This window comes from Rhagoletis pomonella, unplaced genomic scaffold (genome assembly GCF_013731165.1).
Source record: "Rhagoletis pomonella isolate Grant_MI unplaced genomic scaffold, Rhpom_1.0 Rhpom_scaffold_00001, whole genome shotgun sequence".
Taxonomy (NCBI): domain Eukaryota; kingdom Metazoa; phylum Arthropoda; class Insecta; order Diptera; family Tephritidae; genus Rhagoletis; species Rhagoletis pomonella.
In genome coordinates, this window is record NW_023458555.1 from 26,637,715 (window position 1) to 26,660,764 (window position 23,050).

Sequence of the window (23,050 nt, forward strand, 5' to 3'; positions counted from 1 at the left end):
TCGCAGAATTTTACGCATAATAGATTCCCAAGGTTTAGATCAGCAATTTAAATTGATCTCATAACAAAAGACTTAAGATGCGAACTTGTTGATAAACTTCCCTGCAGCCAAAAGTACCGGTATTTGACACCTACCGGTCACAAAGATAACATACTGTTCTTGGTTCCGGTTCTTATGTATAAGTAAGACTGGCAACTTTAACATGAGGTTGTCATTGGAGGTTGCCGAGTTCCACTACATACATATATAGAGACTTTTGGGACAGAACTGCAATAACCTCAGAGATTGTTAAGATATCGTTTTTAACCCTTTGTTACCATTTTATAAACTGCTCACACAAATAATTAAAATTCTATTTTTCACAAAAATTTTTTCTAAAATAAAAGAAAAAAAATAAAAATATAATTTAAAAACTTATGGAGCATTGAAATTTGTACGATATATCGTATAAAATCAGGGAAAAGAGTAGTAATGTGGCATTTTTTGGTACATACACGGGTTTGCTTCTTCGGTCAAAAAAAATTGCATTTCCATGCTGCAGATAAAATTACATTTCTATTCAAATCTACATATGTACATAGTTGCAATAAACTGAAAATTGTGATATCTCTTCAAATTTATTCGTCACTGAAATTCAAATTTGCATGGAGTAAATTAGCAAATGCAAATCTATTGTATGTACATATGTACATGTGTACAGTTTTTTTTTTTAAGTTTAAATATATATATATTTTTTTTTATTTTTTGTTAAAAAATATTTTGTTTCTATGGCTTGTTAACGTTTTATTTTTAATATTTTTATTGAGCTTTGTACCACGATTTTTTATTAGGAAAAATTGAAAAAGCAACAAAGTCTATAGTAGTTGGTGGAATAAGGAAAATGAATTAGCAACAAGAGTTTACGGGATGTACATAGCTCAGTGGTTAACGCTTCTGACTTTGAACATAGAATACGCAGGTTCGATCCCTGCTGAAGTCTAGAAAAAGGAAGTCTGATGAGGAGATGTGGTGATCTCCGAAATAGTGCTATAACTTCTACCGCTTAGACTTTGTTGCTTTTTCAATTTTTCCTAATAAACAATCGTGGTACAAAGCTCAATAAAAATATTTTTTTTCTATTTTTTATGTTGATTCTCTCTAATCAAAAAAAGGCGTAACCTCAATTACATTGTGACTTTAAAGAAAAACATCCATCTATATACTTAATTCTTAAAGGTATTTTTCTGTTACCAAATGACAAATTTGTTTATTTGTTAAAAAAAAGGTGTTTTAAAGAGCTGAAAGCACTGTATCCGGTAAATAAACCAGCACATCTTCCATAATGCTGCATTAACTTGAATGCTTGAAACGCCATTTTGAAGGAAAGCTTCACCGCTTGACGCAAAACTTAAAACTTTTTAATAGGGTTAACACACGCTCAAAATTTTTGGGACTTAAATATATATCGAGTAAAATAACGCAACTATTTAAAAATCTAAATCTCTATACCGAGCATAGCTGTAAATGGACTGTCCTATGTGAGCTGTCTTTTTGTGGTGTTTGTGGCTTCCCCAGGAAAGTAAAAAAAAAAAATCCGTTAAAAAAATTCCTGAAAAATTTATTTTCCATAACTTTTGTAACGAAAATTTTTCAGTTCTCTAATACTAATGGAAAATATACCTTCTGATGACCACAAAACCATAATCATAGCAGATAAATGTGCCACTAGAAGTCATTAAGTGAAAAGTGTTGTACCCAAATGTTCCAACAAAAAGTTTATTTTGGGCGAGACAAAGACCGCCGGGTACGCTAGTACCTAACCTTAACATTTATTTGAATATTGTTATTGAGCGGTAACGAACGAAGTTACCACATCTATTTATATTTTTTTTTTATAATTTAATACAAAATAAATTCATATACCTGGCCTAAGGTTTGTTTAATGGTAATTAAATATCATTTTTATTGAAATATTTTTCAATAGGTGTCTTTGCTCGTTTAGACATTTCAGTTTTAAAGCTATTTTAGTTCTCTTTCATTTCATAGCATTTTTTTTAAGATGGATTACCGGTTTGTTTATTATTAGGAGAGGACTTTTGTTTCGGCCTTAAAAAATATTTGGATATTTTTAACTGTTAAAAAAATAATTGTTATTTTCGGCCCCTGAATCTCTGTAATTTATTTGTTTTCTTGTGGTGTTGTCTTCGCAGGAAAACGCCTTGCAATTTTTACCTTTTGAAAACTTTCGCCTTAATAACACATTATACAAGGACAATCATTTTCTAGCATAAAACACCATCCACCTGTGCTTTTTGTTATTTATCTAGTTTACTATTATTAATTTTTTGTTTTGTTGTATCACCGAGCTTGAAAACTGAGTTTCCTTTTTTAACTTCTGTTTCAAGTTTCAAAGAATAAAGTGAGATCGGTTAGATGATTGAGCGTAGGTACAACTTTTTTTTTCTAAAGTCGAAAATCAAAAGTGCCATATAAATATGAAGTACAACGGTCTGCTAAAAAGATCATGACATAGCTAGACAACTAGAATTTGTTTTGTTTTTAATTTTAGAACGAATATCCGGTATGAAGACATATTGAACAGGTGGTAGCAGTAGAGAAGCTTATTTTATTATTATTTTTTTTAAATCACATATTAGGTTTCTAAAATATTAAGAATTGTTATTTATTTTTACAAAAATTCTAAATTTCCAAATGTGTTTGCATGTCAAATATTTTTTTATAAAAGGAAGAAGAACGAACTTTTGGCACGTTCGCTTAACTCAGCAGCCCAAACATTGATTTCTGGTCATTGCAAAGGATACATCCATACTTCCGACACAAACGAATATACATATGTGCCAAGAAAGAGAATCGCACCAATTTTTAATTGTTTTTAATCTCACTTTCTGATATGTAAACATCTTAGCACTTAGTATGGATAAAATTCACGAAAAAAATCTATAATTGCTTCTTGCGTGTACAAATCAAAATTTCTGGGTTAGTTCACGACTAGTTTGGGCACATTTTGGGACTATTTCATAACGATTTTGGGACTTCTTCGCGATCATCATCGAACCAGTTTGGGATAATTTCGGGACCTGCTCAAGATCATTCCGGTACAAGTGCACACGACTCTTTCAGAACTAGACACAGCATGATCCTGAAATAGTCACTAACTATTCCTGAAATTGCTATAAAAAAAGTCGTAATTGGATGAAATTAAAGTTCAATCTATAACCTAAGTTATTCATAAATGTGAATGGCAACAACAAATACAGGTAAATCTGGTTTTTCCTCTATTGCTAATTCCTGTTTCATGTGCCTTGCTCGATATGGTTTTTGTTATTTTATGGCGATTGGCTTTAAGTTAGTTAAGATAGTAAAATTAATTATGTATATCTTTACTGAAAGCGTTTAGCAAAAGAATTTCAAATATTTTTGCTAATACCAGACTTAAAAGAACAGTCATGGGTACACATAGGCGTATACATTTTAAACGCTGGAGCGAATTCTCTTTACCTTCTAAACCCTTTATTACTAACATACATACATATATGAATAAAAAAAAAATAATTAATTGTATACTAAATATTGAAGTAAAAATATTTCAGCATCAGTTTTAAAATAAATTTCGTTTGATTTTAATCAGTCAATGAAGCCAGATAAAAAAGCAAATTATGTAAGATGTTTGAATGGGTGAATATGAATTATTATTTCTTAATAAGAATAAATATCACAATATACATACGTATGTATATATATAAACTTTATATTCTATATCTTGAGCTCAATAGCGTATTGGCTCGTGCTATGTGTATATTGTAATTGATTTAAATTATCTCCTATGCTATGCCTGAAAAAAACTCTAAAATAATCGAATACGCTTTTTGTTCAAAAAGCTCCTTTGAACACTTAACGCTTGTTCATATTCGGCATAAATAGTTCCACTACTTAAATGCAGTTATAAGCTACTTGTGTAGGTGTGTAGAAGAATTTATAAATAGTCTTGCATAAAAGTTTTTTTTTTAACATAGTATGTAGGTAATGTGGTGCATTTCAAAGAAAAAAAGCAAGCACAGCAAAAGTGTAGATAAATATTGCGTATATATTTTTTTTTTATTTTTTTTTCATAAATATTTTCGGCATTGCAAACTCTTTTTGATATATCATAAAAACATATTCAAACAAATCGAAGTATATAAATTCTGCGCAAAAAAAACTGCAAATATTGCAATATAGGTTTAACAAATAGAAGTGCAAACTAAAATAAAAAGGGAAAAACAATTATTTCAATAAAATTTAACAGCACGCTTTTCAATCAGTTTAGTAACTCAATTCGTATAACATTTTTTACTATCGAAATTTTGTTGCTCACATTTTTTTATCACATGTGCAAAAATAAAAAGAAAAAAATAATAATTAAAATTCAAATAGATAATAACTAAATTTTGGATAGTTTATACTTCTGGCCCACGTTAAAATCAAGAATTGTAAAAGTTACACGGTGTTTGGTTTTCGTGTTTTCGGGAATGTTGTGAACTAATTTTCAACAAATTCCAGTGCGTGTTTTGCAATTTGTGGTTTATTTTTTGGACTTTCATTTTGGTACTCTCACTTTCATAATTTGAATTTCACATTTGATTTTTTAATAGGTTTGCTCGATTTTATATGTAAAGGAGGAAGTGTTTCAACAGCACACACATACACACACACACACACACTGTGCAGTGTGCCTTTTTGCGGTAGTGTTTCTTTGTAGCAAAAAAAAATCAAATAAACAACATTTTCGTACTTACTTTTGATCACCTTCTTGGGGCTGCCTTTTTGTGGACTACCCTTCTGTGGTGAACCATGGCGAGAGGCAGCTGTTTTCTTTGGGCTGCCACGTTGTGATTCTGACTCACGTTTGGTGATAGCCGGCATCAATTTCTCGCGTGTAGGCGATGGCAAGAGTGCACCTTCCTCAACATCTGTAATAAGTAGAAAGTAATGGGGTGTGAGTAGGGAATTTCACAAGATGAGACTATCCTGCTGCCATTTGAAGAGCTTTCGTTGTAAATCGAAATGGTAATGCATTGCATGTTACAATTTCGTTTGAACACTAACAAAATGAAACGGAATGGTGTGGAGTGGATTGGAATGGGGTGAAAATGATTGATAAAAAGAAAAAAATTGTGGAGCTAAGAGAAGCTTTAGCAAAGAGTTAAGAAGGAAATCGATTTAGGGGAAATTAAAGCCATAAAGTGATATTTAGCTGAATATCTTGACGCAATTATTTACTTCGAATTACGTTTAAAAAAATTTTGTTTTAGATACACTGTGAAAAATAATTGCTAAATAAAAACAACCTTGATTGAAAATGGAGCAAATGGACGAGTTTAAATAGAATATAGAAAGATAGGCGCCGAAAAATTATGTGATGTTTAACGGGTGAACTGCTTAAGTTTTTATTGACTGAAAGTAGTGCACAAGATTTCGTGTCATCATTTATCTTCGAGTATAAAAGAAAATATTTAGTAAGTGTACTGATACTTTGCCTTCTTTATTCGATTTATACTTATTTGTATATGTTTAAAACTTTAACTTATGAAAAAGGACCTGGGTAATTTGAAGTAACTTTCAAGTGTACACAAATTTTAAATTTCGAGAAAATTTTACAACAATTTTTTTATTTTATTTTTAGAAACATCTTATAATAAAGTGGTAATTTTATGTGTCTACCTTATTTTTTTCCACACAAAGTTACTATGTTCGAAAATTTTTTGGTATCGCAGAACAGAACATCGTCAAAAAAAAAAAATAATTGACGAAAATCAAACTGAATTCTTAGCCACTTTAAATCTAGACGTTTTTTTACTAGAATTTAGATCCCTGTCGAAGATCGCCACCATACTAAGTGAGCGTGATATCACATCGTCCCTAGGCTACAGCTCCGTGAACATCGGAGCCATAAGAGGGTTCCCACTGGGACGTGTTCTTTCTCCCCTACTCTGATCTCTCGTCGTGGAAAAGTGGTTAAGCCGCTGTTGGTTGATATCAAACTGGTGTGCCAATAAGGGCCTCCACATGAACTCGCAAAAGACTGTTCTGGTACCGTTTACAAGAAGGTATATTGGTTCTCTCTCAAAAACTCCAACAAACTCCAAATGATGGCTCTACTCCTAGGTTTGGCCACACTTCATATTTTTTCCAAGCAGCGGAAGTTTCACGAAAATGCAAAATTATGAAAGTACTCTTAAAACCCACACACAACGCAAAGTTATTTTGAGCAAAAAAACCAGCTCTAGGAATCTGCAAGTTCTCCGACACTATGCCAAAAGAAATTTGCTTTGAAAGGAAATTTCAGGTCAAAATTCCACACCGAAATGTCTAGTCAAATGGGTGACCAGAACTGGATCTCAGAGCAGGAGCAGATTGCGATATGTGCTACTCTGTCTCTTAAGAATCGATCGATATATCTACTATATGAAGAAAACTGATGCGTTTTCCAACATTATCTTGGGGTTCTTGGGGTATTCTGAGACTCAATGGACTTAAATTGTCGCTGCAAAGTCAGATTATAGAGTTTTTAATACCTGTTGTTCGAATTGCTACTTAGAAAAATCTAAGTTTTCCATTTCCCCCCAAACTCATATTTTCTGTATTTAAGGTTGATCGGGAACAAGATTTATCGCCAAAATCAGAAAGCATTTTAATTTACAAACTTCATAAAACATTTTAATCAAGGCATTGATTAATGCAGAAAAGTTGGTATTTAATAGGTTTATGCAATCTCGTTGCCAGCTACGTGGCAATAACGTAACGTCTATATAGTCTTTAAATTTCTGCATAAGACCATAAAATTAGAAGTTTCTATCCACAGAAAGTCCAATTTTACAAATATGATAGCTTAACTGGCAGTGTCTTGGCAGTTTCAGACTCCGCGAGAGTGAGTGGATTACCTTATGCTCGGACTGCTGTACAGGTGTGGGACTTTGAAATGTTGAATTCGCAAGGTTGACTAAGTGCAATTAAAATATAGAATTTATGGGGGAATGCGGATTCAATTAATTCACAATTTTCTATTACATTGATAAAAATTCAATTCACGAGTGTAAAATAATTTGAGCATAATTAAAACGCTTTTTCGAAACTTAACATTTCACACCATAAGTAAAAAAGAATTGATTTTCTTATCTATCATATCTTGTTTAAATTATTTAAATCTAAGTACATAGCAAAAAATTATTTACCTCCAAAGTAAAATTTTGGCAACAGAATAGCCCTTATTGCTCTTTATTTGTATAGCATTAGTATATGTATCTCGGTATATGTAGTTTAGTATCTGTGTGTGTATGTGGTATACCATTGTATGATAATGAAAATGCATATGAGTTATAAATTCTATACCAGGACCAGTGGTGCGTTCCAAATGATGGCGTATATTGCTAAAACGAGCTGGCAGTGCGGAAATCTCATCTTTATTATCAATCATATGGGCATGGCCAGGAACTCGGGATTTTTGTGTGGCTTTACTTATTGGTATGGATTTTTTATTATTCTCCTGTTCCTTTTCTTCTTTAGTAATAGGTCTGCAATAATTATAGAGGTTGAAGAGTAATTATGCATATAGATGTTTTTTTTTTTTTAATAGCAAGTCAAGAAATATCACCTATGCACGGAAGATGCTAACGATAAGGCGGACAGCGAACTGCGCTTGGAAACCTGTTCCCAAAGATCCTTCTGCTTTTTGTATAGTTCTGGATCGATTTCTCTACCCCAACCACGGCACTGAAAAGATAAAAAATACATAATAGTAGTTAGGCTATGTAATTGTAACTCAAAGTTTGCAAAACAATTTTTACCAATTTGTCAAGGTAGTTTTTTTGTAAGACTTCCATGTCAGAATAAACAAAATCTTTCAATCTATGTTGCCTACTGCCTCTAAGTTGTCTTACAAAACACTTTCAACTGTCTAAGCCAGATTTTTCTAAGAAATATACGAGTCAAGTTCAAAAGGCGGTAATCAAATACTTGACGCAACCTGTATATGGCTTGGCTTTCTTGCTCAGAAAAATAACTTGTATCCAAAAAGTCTCCTACTTTACAAACTTCTCTCGTTTAAGCGACTTCTCTTCTGCCTCTCGGCTATAGCTAATTTCCTACTCACGAAATCAACTTTTCCAGAGGAGCTTAAATTTTAAGACTTTTTTAAGTAACTTTTTAACCCACTTTTTTTGATTTTCTTTAAATAGATATTTAAGCTTTTGTTTTACCTTTACTGGTTTAAATTGCTGTATTACTCTTATCATGCATTCAATTTTTGACTCACTTTGTATTCGCCCGCTTTCTTTCGCAGCTCAACGACTTCCTTGAACCACAAATCCAGATTCGGTTGCGAACGTGGCGGTGCAGTGCCATTTAACAGCACCTCCTGCTCCTGTTGCTTATTGTCCACACCATCGCCCTTGCCCTTGACCTCTTCGAAGCCGAAATTCTCCTTCTTGGTGATAAAGTGATTGGCGCGTTCCTGATCGAATGCTTGCGAGAATGGCCGTATAGTCGTTTTTCGTTCGACCTTCTCCACAATGGTCACTTGTCTGCACATTTTGTTTTATTATTTCAATAACATAATTTTTTTTTTTTAGTTTTAATTTTAAATAATTTGTGCCGTTTGTTGATCAGGTGCAATCAAGCATGCCACAATTTTTTGCAATTGCCATTTGTCATTTCCAATTCGGTGGTGGTTGGTGGTGATGATGATTTTTAGGTCGCATAAAACAGAAGGGTGCGCCGAGTTTTTATATTTTCAGATTTTTTTTTTATTTTATTTTTTTTTTCAATTTCGTTGAGCATTTATTTGAAAGCAATGTGCAAATTGTGAATTGCAAGTCAAGTCCACCATGCAATACGCGGTTAAGGTTGTATTGTTGTTTGAGTTAGTTTTTGTTGTTGTTGTTGTTGTTTAAATTTTGTGTTGGCAGTTTGCATATTTAAAGGTGTACGAGTTATTCGATCGATGTACATAAATATGTGTGCGCGTGTGTGTATGTGTGAGTGTATGTACGAAGCGGCGGTAATCGCACAACGAGCAGCGGAAATGACAAATTCGAAAAGAAGTACACAAAGAGAAAAATTATTTTAAAATTTCATATGTTACCAAGAGCACTGTAGGATTGGATAGAGAAAAAGGCAATGGAATGAATGATGATCAAGGCGATGATGGTGATGGTAAAGGTGCTACATACAGGCAAACGTAGTTAGATGATAGTAAAGGTGTGGAAGGATATGGGGCTGAGGTACCAACTGAGGTATGATTGAGCAGCGGATGTTGGATAAAATTGCATTTTTTTGCTACTTTCATGTTTTCTTTTTTGTCCTCAACACATCCCTTGCTGTCGCTAAGTGAGGAATTTGAACTCAAAAAACTATATGGAACATAGAAAAAATTCAATTTGCAATGCAACTCTATGAAAGTACATATGTAAGTGAGTGCATGAGTTCGAAGAATAAAGAAAATTTGAAATGTGCCAAAAATAGGGTAAACTAAAAAAAATAAAATGAACGTGAAGAACAAGAAAAACTGTGTTTGAAAATATGAAATAATTTTTGCATACTTTTCATGTGGTTTGCTTTCTTCGGCATCGCTAACCAGCGGCTCCAACTCATGTAGTGTAGCTGAAAGCACATAAAAAATTTTATTTTTGCTCCATTTCATTTCAAAGACATTTTCATTTATCAACAATATTTTTTAGTGTGGTTTGGTTTCGTAATGTAGTAAGTAGGTACTATGTAGCAGAAAAAGTACAAAAAAAAATATTAAAGTTATAATTCGCTAGAATTAATTTTTAATGTTTTTTTTATTATCAATAAATTACTACAAAAAAATTAATAAGGGTATAGAAGTCTAAATAAGTAAATTCATTTGAATGTGATGTATTTAGGTGAAAATAAAGGTTTTTTTCGTTCGCAGAAAATTATCTCGCTTAGCACATATTATGTATGAGTAATTAAAATACTGAAAAATATTTTTTTATTCCTTAGCCTATATGTAATTAACTCACTGGAAGAGGTGACCGGCATACATTTTTTTGTACAAAAATTTAGCAAAGTAAATATATGTGTCTCTGCATGCCCTACGGCTTTTGCCCTTAATATATGTAGCTCCGGCAGAATTCTCGGAACTATCAAGCGAGCGGTGCATTATTTGGAGTATCAACAATCTACTACTTTAATCAGATTTTTAAGTGGTATTCTTATAGTTTCAAGCGTTTTCATTGATCCTAGAAATTTTTTTTTACCTCGAAAAGAAAGAACTCATTAGGTGTGTTCCACACGAGCCACACGAGAAAAATGAGTAACAAAGAGCGAATGCCCTCCACTTTTCGATCGTAAATGTCTTCTTCTTCGTACCTGAAACAGCCCGGACTTTTTTTCCGCGTGCAAGAAGCCAGTTTGAAATAACAGCCGTTGTTTATTTACATCCGATTTTGTAAAATACATAAAAAGAAAACAGCACTAAAGGTTCAGAATCGTATGTGTTTGCTAATGTTATTAGCTATATAAGATAAATACACATAAAATGATTAGAACTGATTTGTTGATTCCGGGCACGAAAAGTGGTTTTTGCGTTCCTCCGCTCTGGGCACTGACGGCACGGATTTACACATATTTGACACTTGTGAGAGAGTAACTTATTTTTACGCTCTAATTACAGAAAGCGCGTGGAACAAACCTATTTTCTTACGTGTGATTCCTATGGAAAACTCGCGCGACCTCTTACTATTGTCCGAGAGGGGTGAGATTCATGGAGGATCATTGCTATATCAAATGCTAAAATTTGAGTCTTATTCCGTTCGCATTTCAGGTTTTTTTATTTTATTTTTTTCGATCGAATCGATTACAATTCAGATTAATTTTCTGTAGGGATGGTCGCTTTGTGGTTAGCATCCTTTACATACTGGTTTTGTTTATAAACGGAAAGTATGATGTGACCGAATAATCTTCGGGCGTTCATTACACATCCGTACTCGTTTCTAAATTGTAATGTACATTGTAAGCAGGCTGCCTGAGTACAAAGCGCATTACAATTTTTAATTTGTCAGCGGCGTGGCGGCATATTGTGGACGGACCCCATCTAGCAAAGCGCCGCTGGGAGTATATAAAAATCGACTCTTTTATCCTCGTTCGTGGCACATTTAGCAGTGTGAGCAGCCCATATGCGAGATTCGTTAATTCACAAGTATGGGAGTCGTACGACACGGCTAATTTGGTGGGTTCACTCTTAAATTTTTGATTTTAAGATTCCCTGAAGTAAGAACCGGCTGTTCATCAATAGTTTTAGCTGAACGGGATCGTTTGTATTGCAGCACGAGGCTTGTTATATAAACAAGTAACTTAAAAACCCGTCAATCAATGGGTTTTGAAATGTGCTTGTGATCAGCCACTTCAAACCAAATTGTATTGAAAAAATTAAATGTGCCTTGAATAGTTAATGATGTTCTCACTTTTCACAAAAGAAGCGACATCCCAGTTGGGAGCACGTTTTAACATTGTGGTGCTGCGTGACTTGAACGGTAAACACTACTCAATCGATGAAACGCTGCGAGCCAGATACTTGCCATTTGGAAACTTATGCTCTTCTCTTATATATATCAATTCCCGAGAGTTCCTTAGGCTCGCAAAATCTTTTAAGCCTATTAGAAATTATTAAAAATATTCCACCTCATCACTGTGGCAGTGAGGATCAGATGTCAGTTTTAGTCTTACCGCGGGAATGTCGAATGGACAGTGATCTGTCAGAACCCCACCAAAAGCGGGAACAGTATTTATACTACGAGTTAACTTTGACCGCCGCCTATTCATGCTGTGACAAAATGACCTGGCAATTTGGCACATCAGCTTTTTTGTTCAACGTTCGCTGAGCTGACATGGCGCCCATTTGCTTAAAAGTGAACCGAAGTAGGTCAGTGGCGCTCCCAACTCCTACGTAAAACCCTAAGAGAGTAGATGCTTTTGTAACAGCTATTCTACTTCTTCTTTAATGACAGCCACTTTTATTATTTAAAATCCTTCAGCTTTCAGCTGATGTAAGGCTTTCCTACGAATAATTGTTGTCCATTTTGGATCAGTTGGGCCTACTATTTAAGTTAAGAGGGATTATGCTCAAAATGTCGTTCAGCGTCAGAGTAGTAGTGGTCCGCAATATACTGCTAGCACAAATGAAGGCAGCGCCTTATATTCGTTTTAGCTGCCTAAGAAGTATTGCTGTAGCGAATCACCCTAGGCGAGAAACCCATAGAATACAGTAGGCTGAACTACGGTTTCATATAGCCAAGAAATTAATTTTAGCGTGAGATCACTTAACTTATCATTAACTCCTCTTGAACAATATAAGCCCCCTGACCAGGACGATAAAATCCAAGGTAGTTAGAGGCTGCTTTGACACGCTAAAAATTTTGACAGCTAAAAACACGGCAACACTCTGCTGGATATCAGGCCATTGCGGAAACGAAGGAAATGAGTTCGCCGACGAGTTGGCACGAGAAGGATGGTTAACTATGTTAACATTGTTAACATATGGATTGTTAACAATGTTCGACCCCTTTGTTATAAATAATTTGCCTATCAGGGCCATTTTAGGTTTCATTAGTCGATATTTCAGAGAGTAGTGTCTCTTGTTCTGTTATACCCACACAAACTAACTAACTAAGGTAACTTTAGATCCGATCCTAAATGGTGTCCAGGAATCTACTCTTAACTATAAATGCACTTGCTTATCTTTATACTAATACTACATAGATTCAGACAAGCAGTTATTGGATCAAATAAGCCAAGAAGCAGAACAACATCAATATTTCTAGTATCTCATTTGTGCTAAGCGAAATATTTTCCTCGTAAAACTTTATGTGATGTAAATAAAGCGAGCAAAGCAACAAAAATTCGAATACCAAAACAAAGTAAATTAAATTCAAACTTAAATATTGGAGGAAAAGGCAGCGTTGAAATGAAATTTTTGCGGCGTGAAAACGAAACAGGAATGAATGCAATAAACAAAACTAGACCAAATACTGTAATATATTCATTTGGGGCCAGTGCAGCAGCCGTTGCGAACGTGTGAAGGGTTCAAGGATCTCTTCAAAAGCGCTTAGGTGTGCACTCTTCATTAGTGGAATAATTAATTGGTTGGACAGTTGTATAGGTAATTGGAACTGGCAACACAAAAGAAAAAGAAGCAAAAAAAAAACCATTTTTCGTAAATATGTATGTATGTGAATACACGTACAAATGTCTGTTAGTATAACTATGCGAATGTTAGTAATGTTGGTTAGTAGTAAATGTGTGTTTGTATGCCGGTGTACTGTAGTTGATTGCTTGTTTTTTTATGAGATAGTATTTTTTTTTCTGTAAATGCAGCGCATGAATGTCATTAATATAGAACGAAATTTCATCGAACAAATTAGGTTGAATTGAATTACACGAATAAATTAATGTAGTAAATGTAGCAAGTGTCTTTTGAGGAGAAAAAGAAATAATAAAACAAAAAGGAAAGAAGTAAAAACAATCCCAAAATGACGAAAATATAAGTACATAAATGCGAAAGCTTTTGTTGCCAAAGAATTCACCAAATTAGCAATCATTCTTTTTCACTCAAGCGGGAGAGATTTTTTCACTATTTATTGCGTTTTGCTTAAAAATGCTTTTGAAAAAATATAAAAAAAAGGAAGTAAGCAGCATTTTGTTGGCTAAGTGTATAGTAGTTTTCAGCGAAAGCGGCAGAAATTTGGAATTTCAAAGCTCAATTTCACGCAAAATCAGAAAGCTAAGTTAAAGAATTGAAAATTAATATTTTTTTAAATATACTTTTTAAACTTTAAAATTGTCTGTCATCTGAGTATACTAACTAAAGCTGATCTGAGCTATTCATAATAGCGTAGTATCCAGATATCTACGTCTATAAGTTTGCGAATTTAACGGGCCTAATAAGAAGTCAAGGACTATTTTTCCTCTATCTTTTATATAATTTTTCACAGAGATTATGCCGGAAAAAAATTAAAACTGATTGAAACTCTGCCATAAACACTGTCATACTGTCATAATTTTAGCAAAGCTATTTACGCGCAAATAAATAGATTTATTCTAAATACCTTTAAACCTAAGTATGTTTGTTTAACGCCAATTCTTTTAGTGACCAAAATGTCCGTATAAATTATATTAATGCAAAGCTATAAATTTAAACGACAAGTTTAAACAGGGACCGCAAATAATTATAATTTTGAAATGTGCACTCAAACAATCATGCTGAAGCAGAAATGCAAAACAAACATACCTCTTGTAAGTCGGACTACCTTAACCCATTTACGCCCAAACAAAAGCGGTTGAAATTTTATTATATGTAATGTATTTCTGTGATCATAAAACCCATTTTAAACAAACTTAGGAATTAAAATAAACGAAAAAAGCTTAAAAGTAAACTTTTGGGAGTGTACTTTTTTTTAATACAGCGGGCACTTATGCGTGTTAATTTTTAAATAATTATTTGAGAAGGCATAACGTTTTTTCATATCCTGTACATTGCCATATTATAACCCCATGACGGAAAACACTGTTTATGTACGTGGATACTCGTAACCCACCACCATTGCTTGCTACGAATATAAATACCTCACATTTTTTGTAACAGCGATTTGACTACTCTATATCCAAAATAATCCAATGATTTTTCCACAATATATGTCAAAGAATTAGTAATAATCTTCGGAACTTGCTATCACCCAGTCTTAGTAGCAAAATATAATCGAAATCTCGTAAAGAAATAAATAAATATATATACAGTTCTGGAAAATTACTTCAGAAACTACCTGACGTTTTTGACAAAAACTCTTAATCATCATGTCACACAGAGGCCAGATTTTGAATATTTTACCGTTGCTATCGAACCCGCATGACGTTACAACTCCAAAAAATTGATTTTAACTTTTTGAACAGATGAAAACCCCAATCAACAACCTTTATAAATTAAAATTAATTAAATTCTAAATATAGCTCCAGATCTGATGACTTCCACAAAAAATTGTTTATTCAAACAAATGAGCAGTAGCACATACTGTTGACTCAGTTTTTGAAGACTTTGTGGACGGTTTCTGGCTTTATCTCACTAATGGCTTGATATTTGCCTTAAGGGCCTGCATCGTTCAAGAACTTTTTTCATAATGTGGTTCCTTCACGGCACTCCACAAAAAAAGGCTAACGGCGTTAAACCGTAGCTTCGAGGTGGCGAATTTACATCGCCAAGACGACTGACAATACGATCGCCAGATTCGGCAGATCAAAACGACACAATATTACAATAAAAAAACTGTATGGACCACACTTAATAAATGTATGTAGATAGTAAAATTATATTATTTTCGAATAGGTTCAACACTAATAAAATATTTTCAAACTAAAGTTTTCTGATAGTGGTCAAACGGTAGTGGTTTTACGGTAACGCACATAAAAAAGAAATAAAAAAATATAAACATATTCTGACAATTTTTTTGGAATCGGTCTAAAAGCAAGTGTTTTTAATAATCGCTGATAACCGTATAAATCGAAAACAATCGTGCTACCATAAAGACATAATCATCGCAGAGCATTTTCTCAGGATGTGTGGTGGGGTGTAGAATAGTCGTAGCTGAGTTATAGGCCGATATGGATGCCGCGACACGCTGACGTCATTCGCAAACGTATAGGCACATAGAACCGTCAAGGAAAGTGTTAATTTTGGATAACGGTTACTCCAAATTGTATGACAGTATTTAGGCAGAGTTTTACGCAATTATATCTACTGTCTAAATATATGTAATCAATTAAGGTACTTGCATTTATAGCTGCTTCTAACTTCTTTAACCTATGCTAACTAAATATATAGATATAGTTTTGTATGAAAATGTCTCACCTAACTAAATTTAAATAATTTCGAAATACACAAATGGCAAAAACTTAAACTCATGATGGATGTCAGTCTTCATGCCTTTCCTCACTAATACAAAAACTAATATTGTAAATTAAACAAAAAAACCCTTAAACGTTTCAAATAACAGTTCACTAAGGAGAATTTCATTTCTATTAAATCAATAACTTTTCTTTTATATTATATGTATTTATGTATTCGCATGCTCACACTATATTTCTGCTACATTAAAAAAAAAACGATATTACAAATAAAACATAACAGATTGTGGAGCAGTAAAGGAGATGGAGAGAGGAGGAAATTTTAAAAATTTCAAAAATACTTGTATCATTAAAAAAATAATTTGTTGAGTTATTTATCTGTTGGTTTCATCAATTTTTATGCCATAAACTAAATTACTAAATTCTCTCATACCATTTCCTTTACTGTCCACTGAATTCAACTTCTTTATGTGTAAATAAAAATAAAGAGAGAATATTTTCAGTATTATAAACACTTCAACACTTACGTCATTCTTTTCGTTTTTTTTTTTTGTTAACTTTCAACTTACTTTTTGTCAAAAATTTTTGTTTTAGCTATTACTTTTGAAAAAGCATATTCATAGTAAATGCATGAGTTTGCATTCACCTTAATTTCGTTCTATATAAAAAAGGAAACTTTGTAGTAGAGAATTTTTTTTAATAAAATTTTCAATATTTTTCAGTATTTTTGGTTTTATAGATTTCTGTTAAAGAAATTGGCAACATAAATTTTAAAGCAAAAATTAAGTTTACATATCTAAAGGAAAAATATTAGAAAAAATCAAAAATTTAAAATACGGTTTACTTAGTATTGCTATTAGTTGCTATATACGTACGTATGAGTATAACTACACAACCAGTTAAAAATGTTAGAAAAATCATGTAATTCGTTTTACGATTTTTTGAAAATGTTGTTAGCTATTAGTAATTTACTAATTAGAGTGCTGTTTGTTGTGGAGAATACTAAATAAATTTGGAAAATCTATCAAAACAAACGCTTTTACTGATTTAAAAAACTTTTTTCTCGGCGTGTAGTTTATCTTAACTTAATTAGAAACTACATATTTTGGTTTTTTCTTTTGTAGCACTAGTATTTTGCTAACAAAATGTGCAAATTTTCATCCTTTGCCTAAAAGTACGCAAACATTTTTGAAAGATTTTTAACGAACCTATGCCTGCGCCAGTAATGAAACTCATCGCATGACCTGAGCTGCTGCGCCTAAAAATTTGCCTATGAATAAAAAAATTGTTTCGTTGTTGTACGTAACAATAACATTGCATTATTTTAGGCGCAGTAGTCATGCGTTAAATTTTGCATTGGCGTGGTAGCCGGGTCTTACAAAATTTTGCAATTTATTTTTGGCATACTTTTAGACACCTCAAATGAAATCCTGCAATAAGCACACTTTGTTATTTGCGCCAAATTTCGAAAATACCAGCATATTTTAAGACGAATTTCGTTTTTGAGCAACAGATTTACGACGACGTGTACATAAAAAACTTGAAAATAATTCAAAATAGTACTTTCCAAAGTAAAACTACTAGCGCGAATATTAAACACCATTTGGCTTTAAGAGCCGATTGTAAACTTCCAAAACAATTCATAAACGTTTTTCGCTAAAAAAAGAAAACATTAAGAGAAACTATTATTCGCAACAATCACTACTTGTAATTTTTTTTATTCCTAAGTTTTCAAACTTGGATTTTACGAAATTTTTTCATTTTAATTCTGTGATGAAAGTGAATGTCCATAAAAGCTTAATTGTATCCCTTCATGGTAGAGCTTTTTCATTTCTTATTTAGTCTTAAACCTCAAGCCTCGATCTTCCATAACTGTGGAGATAGTAAACATATTACCGCTAAAAACCGAAAATTCCTTTAGCTAAAATTCGTCCAAAGTTTCGAAAATGAAATTTTATTTGCGAAATTCTTAAATGGTATCACATATTGATACTCGCTAAAAACGTAAATTATTAACCTCGCCGCTGTAGGTTTAAGTTAGATAGAAGTGGCCGCCGATCTTTAAAAGACAACAAACCGAGGCACTTTGAAGGGGCCATTGTGATATCACATGGATCCAATTGAAGCTAGATCACTTAAAAATCATTTATTCAGAACTCAGCTCCTTAAGGCGTGGGTGACCCCAAATTGTACGTGTCTACCTGCCGATAAACATATATGCGGGCTCTTGAAAGTTCGTTCATCTGCCCACTTCCTGCGCCCCGATACCCATACTAGCGAACGGCTTTGATATCATATTAAGAAGTATGAGTGTTAGGTTACAGAATAGAAAACGGAGTCTTGTAGGGTATTCTGCGGAAATACCGAATCGATCACCAAACTAGCTATTGGCGACAATGTTGTATTGTGCAACATGAAATTAACCTCTGCCAGTTAGTCGCCTAAAAATTAATGCGGTTCTCTTCACTGGGAGAAGGGCATTTGAAGTTTTGTCTCTACCTGCACTCAAGGGTGCCACGATGAAACATTCTCATAAGGTTATGTAGTAAGGGGTTACTGTAGACTTCAGGGTTTTGTCAGAAAGAAAGTATTGTTCAATAGGAGCTTAGAGGTTATGGATATCTAACTGATGACAGGGCCAAGTGACTTGTGAAATAGAAACCAGGACCAATGAACCTAAATCAAATCTTTGCTCTGGAGAAAGGATGTTTTTTTTTACAGGACAACTTTAGATTTTTCTTATCCATAATGGGGTACGCTATTGTCTTTCAAGGGAGATATTAACCCTATCAGAGAGAATAGTTAGAACTGAACTGAAGGCTGTTTTCAAGCTTATTGTATACTCTGCTGTTGTTGATGAATATATTTAATATAAATAGGAACAAAGTTACCATTGCTGGCTGCTGAACTTGCTAGGCAGAAATCGCATATAAAAGCCCGGTGTCGGTATCTACCCGGTTTTGGTTGAAGGCATTCTTAGGTCACCGACAAAATATCTTCGAAATGTGTTACTGTTACTTGTCGGTATTTTATTCTGCCAGTAAAGGCTTGTTAAAACCCTGCGTGAGTTACGTTTATTGGATGACAACAAATGACCCTCTTGTCTGGAAGATAAGGACACTGCTAATTGGAAGCTGATACTCTCATTATATAGTTTTTCAAGAGCGGTTTATTCTATTATCAAAGACTAGCCCACCCGCGGTTTCGCAGGAATTTCTCCTATCTGGTCCTATCCTTATACATCTGCATTCTATCATTTGTTTTTAGTACGGATTAGTGTATATGTACTTCCGTCACTTCAGCGGATATTGGAACTAACAACGCAGATGTGAAATAAGCCCTTACGACAGTTGAATTTGTAATACCTGATTGCGGGAATATTGTATTTTCTCAATCCCTTAGCACTAAAATCAAACGTTACCTAGTATGCGTTGTTGATTGCGTTTTGCTTAACAAAGTGGTGTTTGCATCATCGTTACTTCACGATAAGTTTCGAAGAGTGCAGTGCATGATAAGCGCGTGCCACACATAATTCCTGCAGTGCAATTCCGAAAATCTATATCGCTAATTTTAATCACCAAAATTCTCGAAAAGAATAGCATAAGCACCTAAAGACATGCATCATCTAGTTACATGTCCCGCATGCCGCGAGTTTCGGCTGATAACACTTAGCACCTGAAACCTCAACCTTTGCTCCAGCATGACATTTCTTAAGCCAAAGGGAGACATGAAAGTATGGAATAAATCTTACTGCACATGCTAGATATATTGCTACATATCCCTCCTGAAGGCATCGCTGGCACCTCCACGAGGTTAATTTTTCTACAGGTTGTCCAAAAGGCATACGAAGTTATCAAAATTGGGCGATTAAGTTGAGCTGGTATTTTCTAGCGGGAAGAGATGCATTCGAAACAAAAATTCGAGGAATTCTGGGGTTTTAATTTCAGCTGCCTTCGAAAAGGGGAGACCCCATTGACTCACTCAAAAGTATTTCTGGAAGATGATTATTGATTTTAAAGAAAACGTTGACCAGAAGTATGCACATTCCTGCGATAAAACTCAAAATTACTTCATACTCGTACGATAACAACTTTTTTATAAGATAAAAAACCCAACTTATTTTCTTTAATTGGGCCGCCAAAGAGTAGTTTAGGTATTTAAAATACCTACTCCTTAATACTAGCAGAATTAACAATACTAATCGCTTCGAAGAAAATTTAATGCCATGAGCAAAAATAACTAAATTTTGATAGGAAATTGTGAAAAACTCTAATTTTTCGTCGTGCGTTTCCTAACAAAAGCTTATGCAATTAGACTCAGCCATTTTTCACTTTCATCACAGTAATGTTGGCTATTGTTTCACTCTGCCAAATTTTATAATTACCAAAAAAATTCTATCAACCATTTGTTGACAATCAAACAATCAATTGCCATGACCGCAATGAAAACATAAATAAATTTCACGATTCAACTAATGCAATTTATCAAATGTAAATTAATTGCTTTTAGTGATGTTAGTAAATTAGTTTAAGAGAATTGAAAAAATTTTTACTTTTTAATTAAAATTTAAATTAATTATTATTATTAGTATTATTTTTTTTTTTTGTTTCTTTAATTAGTGATTAATATTTAATAGCGACAATTTAATATTGTCGCACCTTCTTTCTGATTTGTTGTACGTTTTTTATGAACCGTTGGCATTGCCGCCTGTGGGTGTTGCCTTAGATGCAGTTGTTGCTGCTGTTGCTGTTGTTGTTGGCTAGCTTTGAGCGCCCCCATTGATATTGATTTTCTGGGGTGATCCGCCGCATCGCCGGCCTCAATGCCCTTTTGTCGTCGGACATTGGGCCAAACGAATTGCAAACGATATTCTGTGCTCAATTTTGAGATGGTCTTTTTGAATAGGCCATTTGACTCACCCGCCTGCAAAAGAGAAGAGCAGAGGAGAGAAATACAAGAAGAAGAAGAAGAAATAGAATAAACACCAAAACGAGAACGAGAGTAAGAAATATTTAAGTGCAATAAATTGAAAAGCAAAATTTATATTATTAGTTAAAATAAAGAAATTTGCAAGTATAAAAATTTTCATATATATTATTTATATTTTTCCACAATGCAATCACGTTGACGACGACAGCAAGAGTAGCAATATTTTATTAGCAAAGTAAATGGGAGAAAAATTGTTGGAGAAAAAAGAAAAAAGAGAAAGACAAAATACAAGTATTTTTTGTAAACTATACATTATTTATGACTAAGTAAACAATTGTTTGTTATAAATAATCCTTTGAATATACATATTTACATATAATACTCCAGTACTGAATAGGCGATACATAACTTTACATATAAACAATTTTAGTTCGTGGCTACAACTCAAATTCATGCCAAATGATAAAGTAATTCCAAAATTTTATCCACATTGAAAACTGTCCTATATGTAAATAGAGTTTTCGTATATGAATCATAAAAAAAAAATGTTAAAGTAATTCCGAAATTTGATCCACATTGAAAACTGTCCTATAGTTATGTAATAGAGTTTTCATATATGAATCGGTTAATTACCAAAGCAAATAAGTTGGAAATCTGCTGTGTGAGCTTAACACCGACATAGACATAGTGCAGTGAATTAATATAAAGCGGCGTCGCTGGTTTGGTCATGTCGTTTGAATGGACACCGACGCTCCAGAACTGAAAGTAATCAACTTGGTAACCGCTGGTGGTTGCAGGGGAAGAGTGCCAGGAAATAAAAAGTGGAGAAGGACTTGGCTTCACTTAGCATTTCCAAATTTGCGTCAGTTGGCACAGAACAGAAACGACTGGAATGCTGAATTGTTCCCTTTGGTAATTAACTGATTCGTATGTATGTATAATCATAGTACTTAATCATGAAATAAATGTCATACTTTTGATTATAAATTGTATGAAATGGACTGAATCTTGCGCATTCATACATACACATGTTTGGCATAAATCACTTCCCAGTAAACATTGGGCTTGGTCAACAATTCGAAAACGATTGGAAAACTAACATTTTTTCAAGTCTCACGTTCGGTAACGCATGTGGAATAGCTTAGTATTCCATTCGATAACTAGGCCATTCTCCATCAAAACGGAACCCTCGTTATCCCTTCCGTCCCAATGACGGGTTCTTTGAAGTCCTCAAAATAGCGCTTGTTTCAGTGATACGTTCTTCAGACGACAAGAATCGCTTACCGCCCAGCCATTTAGCTCGGTTTGGAAACATAAAATAGTCGCCAGAAGCTACATAAATCTGGTGAATATGGTGGTTTGGGGTAGGAGTTCGTGTCCCAATTAATGGACTGCACTGTCGTGATGGAACATCACTTCGTTCTTGGCCAAATGTGGTTTATTACGCTTCAAATCAGTTTCGAATCTATCCGAGATCTCTGAATAATATCCGTCAGTGATCGGTTTGCCAGTTTTAAAATAATTGCTGCGAATGATACCGCGTGCATCCTAAAAAACTGGCGCCAAGACCTTATTGGCCGATAGACCTATTTGGACTTCTTTGGTGCACTTTTTGATTGCTCCTTGATCTCTGGTGTGTTATGGTGGATTTATGTTTCATAAAATATTGCGAAATGGTGAAAAAAAAACTCATTCTGATTGAGGCTGAAACATCGCCACACATTCATTTTTTGGCGGTAGCCATCACGATGTTAGCTTTCTCATATCCAAATATTCATGTAAAATATGATCTACCCCCTCAGTAGAAATGCTTACAGCGTTCACTCTCTGATCGTCCAAAAAATTCACAAGGCTGTCAGCTTTCAACAGCTTTAAAGTAAAGTCATTGACTTTTGAAATTTCCCTCGTATAAATGAAAAGGTAAAACATACAGCAAACGAAGAAAGTTCTATATCGAAGCCTAACCGCCAAAACAACGTAAATGAAATTTTCGTTTTTAATTTTCTTGAGAAAGTTGACATTATTCAAGATTTTCTTTTTGAGCATCTATATGCATTTCTTCAAAATATAAAAAGCCTAAAAAACGTCACTTAAGTTGTTTTTGCGGTTAGATCTCAATAAACATTCCTCATTGATCTTATGTGTGCGAAAATTCTTATTAATTTTATTTATAAGAATATCTTTTAAAAATTACTGAGAAAATCTGCTTAATTGCATCGCTTAAAAA

General features: G+C 33.7%; 1 protein-coding gene across 3 annotated transcripts in view; it reads right to left on the reverse strand.

Moving 5' to 3' along the window:
- LOC118741686 (mucin-19) overlaps positions 1-23,050 on the reverse strand; it is a 246,228-nt gene that overhangs the window by 20,668 nt on the left and 202,510 nt on the right. For all 3 annotated transcript variants that reach the window (XM_036473676.1, XM_036473669.1, XM_036473663.1), the window contains exons 5-10: positions 20,553-20,817; positions 9,576-9,636; positions 8,291-8,558; positions 7,631-7,749; positions 7,369-7,550; positions 4,776-4,949 (exon numbers count right to left, since the gene is read on the reverse strand). In XM_036473676.1, the coding sequence (XP_036329569.1) occupies positions 4,776-4,949; positions 7,369-7,550; positions 7,631-7,749; positions 8,291-8,558; positions 9,576-9,636; positions 20,553-20,817 (1,069 nt within the window). The remainder of the gene's footprint in view (positions 1-4,775; positions 4,950-7,368; positions 7,551-7,630; positions 7,750-8,290; positions 8,559-9,575; positions 9,637-20,552; positions 20,818-23,050) is intronic.